Source organism: Microcaecilia unicolor, chromosome 8 (assembly GCF_901765095.1).
Source record: "Microcaecilia unicolor chromosome 8, aMicUni1.1, whole genome shotgun sequence".
NCBI classification, from domain to species: Eukaryota; Metazoa; Chordata; class Amphibia; order Gymnophiona; family Siphonopidae; genus Microcaecilia; species Microcaecilia unicolor.
The window spans coordinates 185,844,291-185,850,290 of NC_044038.1; the positions used below are offsets into that span (position 1 = coordinate 185,844,291).

General features: G+C 49.5%; 1 protein-coding gene across 5 annotated transcripts in view; it reads right to left on the reverse strand.

Annotated features, from left to right (window-relative positions):
* Nucleotides 1–4,653, reverse strand: part of BRD8 (bromodomain containing 8) — a 235,522-nt gene extending 230,869 nt beyond the window's left edge. For 2 of the 5 annotated variants that reach the window (XM_030211273.1, XM_030211276.1), the window contains exon 1: nt 4,104–4,204. In XM_030211273.1, the coding sequence (XP_030067133.1) occupies nt 4,104–4,152 (49 nt within the window). In that variant the 5' untranslated portion in view covers nt 4,153–4,204. Of the gene's footprint in view, nt 1–4,103; nt 4,205–4,225; nt 4,363–4,605 lie in introns of those variants that run through there. The other 3 variants (XM_030211274.1, XM_030211275.1, XM_030211277.1) reach the window with 3 other exon arrangements.
* Nucleotides 4,654–6,000: the final 1,347 nt, after the last annotated feature.

A 6,000-nucleotide genomic window follows, 5' to 3' on the forward strand; every position in this document is an offset into this window, starting at 1 on the left:
TGGCCCAGGGCACTACTTCCATCGTGGCCGTCATAGAGCCCAACAGCTGCACATAGTCCCAAGCCCGAAGCGGAGAGGCTACTAGGAACTGGTCCACCTGAGCCTGAAGTTTGACAATCCGATTGTCCGGCAGGAACACTCTGCCCACTTGGGTGTCGAATCGAACTCCCAGATACTCCAGGGACTGAGTCGGGCACAGCTGGCTTTTCTCCCAGTTGATGATCCACCCCAGGGAGCTCAAAAGAGCAATCACCCGGTCCACAGCTTTGCCGCACTCTGCATAAGAGGGGGCTCGGATCAACCAGTCGTCCAGATAAGGATGGACTTGTACTCCTTCCTTTCGCAGGAAGGCCGCGATGACCACCATTACTTTGGAGAAGGTCCGCGGAGCAGTAGCCAACCCGAACGGGAGGGCTCTGAACTGGAAGTGTCGGCCCAGGACTGCAAAACGCAGAAAGCGTTGATGAGGAGGCCAGATGGGAATATGCAAATACGCTTCCTTGATGTCCAAGGATGCCAGGAACTCCCCTGCCTTCACTGCCGCTATAAGAGAGCGGAGAGTCTCCATGCGAAAGTGCCGAACTTTCAAGGCCCGATTGACCCCTTTGAGGTCGAGGATAGGCCGTACAGAACCTCCTTTCTTTGGTACCACAAAGTAAATGGAGTAACGTCCCTTGCCAAGCTGATTTTCTGGCACCGGAACGACCGCACCCAGGCGGATCAGATTGTCCAAGGTCTGCTGCACTGCCACAGCTTTGACCGGAGACTTGCAGGGAGAGAGTACAAACCCGTCTCTTAAGGGTCGGCAGAACTCTAGCTTGTAGCCGTCTCTGATGACTTCCAGCACCCAAGCGTCTGAAGTTACCCTGGTCCACTCGCCCAGAAACGAGGACAGGCGTCCTCCAATCTGCACTGTGCCATGGACCAGGACCCCGTCATTGGGTACGAGACCCTGGGGGAGGACCGGAGGGCGCACCTCCGGGACGGCGGTCTCTGCGAAAGGAATGCTGCTTGGGGGAGAAGTTCCTCTTGAAGGAAGAGGGGGCAGAGGAGCCTGACTTGCCCGGGCGGTACCGACGGGCTTCTTGAAACCGTCCTCTGGAGTTACCGGGGCGAGCACTAGCCCGAGCCCTGACCTCTGGTAACCTCTTGCCCTTAGACGTGCCGAGATCGGTCACAATTTTGTCCAGCTCGACCCCAAAGAGCAGCTTGCCTTTAAAAGGCAACTTAGCCAGGCGGTACTTAGAGGCGTGGTCCGCAGACCAATGTTTCAGCCAAAGCCACCGCCGCGCAGAGACTGTCTGAGCCATACCTTTAGCCGAGGCTCTCAAGACATCATACAGTAAGTCTGCCAAATAAGCCAAGCCCGATTCCAGGGCCGGCCAATCAGCCCTCAAGGAAGGATCCGAGGGGGAAGCCCGCTGCACAATCGTCAGGCACGCCCTGGCCACGTAGGAGCCGCAAACTGAGGCCTGCAAACTTAAGGCAGCCGCCTCAAAGGACGACCTTAAGGCCGCCTCCAATCTTCTGTCTTGGGCGTCCTTTAGGGCCGTGCCACCTTCCACCTTCCACCGGCAACGCCGTTTTCTTAGTCACCGCAGTGATTAAAGAATCCACGGTAGGCCACAGAAAGGCCTCCCGTTCACTTTCAGGCAAAGGATAGAGGCGGGACATAGCCCTAGCCACTTTAAGGCTCGCTTCCGGGACATCCCATTGAGCCGAAATTAAGGTGTGCATGGCAGCATGCACGTGGAAGGTTCTAGGCGGGCGCTTCGTCCCCAGCATAATGGCGGAGCCAACAGGGGCTGAGGGAGAGACGTCCTCCGGAGAGGAAATCTTCAAAATGCTCATGGCCTGCATTAACAGGTTGGGCAAATCCTCTGAGCGAAAGATCCGTGCTGCAGAGGGGTCATCCGCTCCATCCGAGCGGGAATCCGTCTCCTCCAAGGAATCCCCAAAGGACCGTTGGGAGAACCCAGATACGCTGCCCTCATCTACATCAGAGGAAACAGAGTCCTCTAAGGCCTGGGAATCCACCCGAGGGCGTTTACTTCCGGGGGCCTCAACCCCTTTATCGGACAAGGGAGAAGGGGCAGCGTTTTGCATAAGGAAGGCCTGATGCAGCAGCAAAATAAACTCGGGGGAGAAACCCCCCAGACTGTGCACTTCAGCAGCCTGGGCCACAGCCCTAGACGCACCCTCAACCGGCGCTCGCAAGAGCGGGGGAGAAACATGCTGCGCATCCAAGATGGCGTCCGGCGCAACACTCCGCGAAGGAGCCGCGCGGGAAGAACGGCGCTTAACTTTAGCCGCTTTTTTGCCGTCGCCCAAATCAAGGGCAGCCAAGGCATTAACATCTCCCAACTCAAGGGCGGCCCAAGAAGAAGCCGTCCGAGCAGAGTGGCCGGCCAAGATGGCGGAGGCGAGCAGCGGGGGATGGGCGTTTATGGCGGGAAAAACCGCCGCACTGGAGGAAGACCCGGGACACTGACCGGCCTCCGAACTGACACCCAACAAGGGCGAATCAGACTTTAAGACCCCCGCATCCCCGCTAAAAGCGCACACGAGGTCCGGGGAGCGATTCTTCGCGCCCTCGCCCTCCGACGCCATAGGCCACGTGGAGATCGATCGGGGAACCCCCTGCCCGCTATAAAAAGGTAAAAATTACCTGCTTTCCGCTCCGAGCTGTAACGACCTGGTGTCCCAGTGAGTAGCTGCAATAAACGTTTAAATAAACGTCGAAATAAACGCCCTTAAGGACGTCCAAAATTTTTATTTATTTTTTTAACGGAGCCAGCGGGAGGGGGGAGAAAAGGAGGGACCTGGCGCCACCAGGTTTGAACTTGCTCAAGAAGAGCCCTCAACCCCAGGTACTCAACAAAACCTAAAAATTAGGCTTGGAGACCTAGCCAGAGCTGCTGCTGTGTGTGACCACCACCTGCTGAGATAGAGAACATACTGAGGAGTTTCCGGCAGCACATGACCACATATAGGGAGGCAAAAGCTTTGCTCTCTATCTCCACCTGCTGGTAGATGGACACAACCCACCAGTCTATGGATTGATCAGCATGATGATATGGAAAATCGTAGTTTTCCCTTTCATTGCTTAATGCATTTACCATGACAAGAGAAGCAGAAATTGTCACAGTATTAATAGCTCTCTGGATAAAATGTACAGTACTGTGACTGCTGCATTCACTCACAGCTGCCAGACTCATATTTGGCAAAACAAAATATGAAAGTGCTAAACCCCTAAGAAAAAAACTACACTGGCTTCCACTGAAAGAACGTATCACGTTCAAGGTCTGCACTCTGACTCATAAAATCATTCACGGAGATGCTCCGGCCTACATGACAGGCCTAATTTACTTGCCACCCAGAAATGCTAAAAGATCAGCACACACGTTTCTAAATCTCCACTTCCCCAACTGCAAAGGAATAAAATACAAACTAACACGTGTGTCCAGCTTCGCCTATATGAGTATGCAGTTGTGGAATGCTTTACCAAAAGACATGAAAATAATTCACAACCTAATCAACTTTCGTAAATCACTGAAGACTTACCTCTTCAACAAGGCATACCACAAGGACCCATAAAAGGAACTGAAATACACCATCACCTACTTGTAATACTACATGTTTTCTCCTATGCCTATCTCTTTACACAATACCAACCACATCTTTACTCTGATAAACGTTCAACTATCTTGTCTGTATAATCTACTATGCCTTCTATATTCAGCTAACGTGAAAACAATCAAAAGAACTACTACCGCAAACCTCTGAAAACCTCTCTCTTCAACAAAGCCTACCACGAGAACCCATAGTTTAACTGTAACAACTCACCACTCAACCCTTACTCTGAGAACCATACTTCTGTAACAGTTTGCGTAGGCCTTTCATGTCATCCTTAACCTTATTGTTACACCATTTGTATCTTTTACCCTGATATGGCTATGCCATAACAGGACTTTGTAAGCCTGCAAATAGGTGGGAAAATGTGGGATACAAGTGCAATAAATAAATAAAATGTAATACCAACTGTATCTTCCAAATGTCGATCTATCATGTCATCCATGCACACTATGAAATGACAATTGTACCTTTTACTCTGGAGTGGCAATTGCCATGAAGGGACATTGTAAGCCACATTGAGCCTGCAAGTAGGTGGGAAAATGTGGGATATAAATGCAGCAAATAAATAAATAAAAAAGTGAGGCGATACCTGTTTTATTGTCTTAACTCAGTACAGTACGTGCCTTGACTAGTTTTAAAATTAATATAACAGAAGTAAGGCTGCTGGATGATGCTGATCACCCAGCAGCTCCGCCTCCAACTCTTACTACCAGCTTCCGCCATTCCTCCCCCGGACGGAGGTGGGTGTAACACGCGTTTTGACCCCTGACCTCCCAACACTAACCGTGTCTCCGGGACTTTCTAGCCTCCCTTTTGTCATTTCTATGGTCCTGGCGGACCTGCAGCTCTCTGCCCCGCTTCCCCCGGCTGTTCTCATCAAGACCCTTTCGAGCCTTTCACTTTCTTCCCTGAAGTACCATATTCGCCACCTTTCTCCTACGAATAATCACGAGCATTCCCAACACTTACTGCCCATCCCAGACGCCATCTTCCCGTTTCTCAGGACCGCCTTTTGCAGCAAAGCATTGTGGGATAGATTGGTTGCACTTGCTGCGCCTACTACCAAATCCAATCGCTAACCTTCTTGGTCTAACTGAAAGACCTTAGATTCACATCATCCCAAGCAAAGTCAGGTTCAATATAGCTTGCAATTACTTACATTTGAGAATACAGTGAAACAGAATTGTAGAATTCAGTTATATCATGGGAGCAAATAGATAGATATGTCTGAAACATTTAACAAACTTTCAATTAACATATATACTCAACTGGGCTTATTTTTTTCATCTTTATTTTTAATTAGTAAAAGAAGACTATGATAAGCACCAAAATATCAGTGTTAATAAAAGCAATGCTGATTTAACTGCATACGTTATTTGCAGCAGTTCCCAACCCTCAGATACCCCTTTCCCCTACCCTCAAAGCCCCACAAACACCAGTTTATAACAAAGATAAGAGACAACATATATAGATCCTTCAATGACATATATAGCTCCTTGGCAACCTCGACCAAGAAAGCAAAATCATTGCAGTCTGTCCAAAACACAGCAGTGAGAGTGAGATTGATATTCAAAACATCTAAATACTAGTAAAAAAAAGGCCCGTTTCTGATGCAAATTAAACGGGGGGGCTAGCAAGGATTTCTTCAGAGTGTGCATGTGGGAGTGTGTGTGTCCCTGCCCTCTGCCCGCTGCCCTCTCTCCCTCTCCCCTCTGAGTCCAGTCCTTCAGTGTTAAGTTTCCTGCTGTTCTGTGTTTGTGTTACAGAGAGAATGAGGGCATCTTTCTCCCCTCCCCCCTCTGAGTCGTTCACTGTTACAGAGAGAGGGATTTCGTGCTGTGCTGTTTTCCTTCACTCATGGGGAAACCGGATATCTCTGGCGCTTCACACTTCCAGCCAGTGGCGTAGCCAGAAGGCAATTTTTGGGTGGGCCAACAGGTTGGATGGGTGGGCACTACAAATTTTTTGAAAGAGAAAAAACAGCAACCTGATGCACCCATGCTCTGTCCCTACCGTGCTCCCCATAACTTCAATTAGGGTAGCAGTGCAAATCCAACATATTATATTCACAACATTAAAAATAAAATAATTTTTTGTACCTTTTTGTTGTCTGGTCATTTTATTTTTCAAATCATATTGGTCCCAGTGTCTGATTTCTGCTTCCCCCTGTCTTCTCTTAACTCATTTGCAAGGGTCTCCTGTCCATTTGACATTTCTTCTTTATCCATGTCCATCATCCATCTCCGTTTTCCTATATTTCCTTATCCAGTATCTCCCCTGTGTTCATATCCCCTCATCCATCATCATTCCTCTGTGCACCTATGCACCCCATGCCCAGCATATCCCTTCTGTGTTCCTATCTGT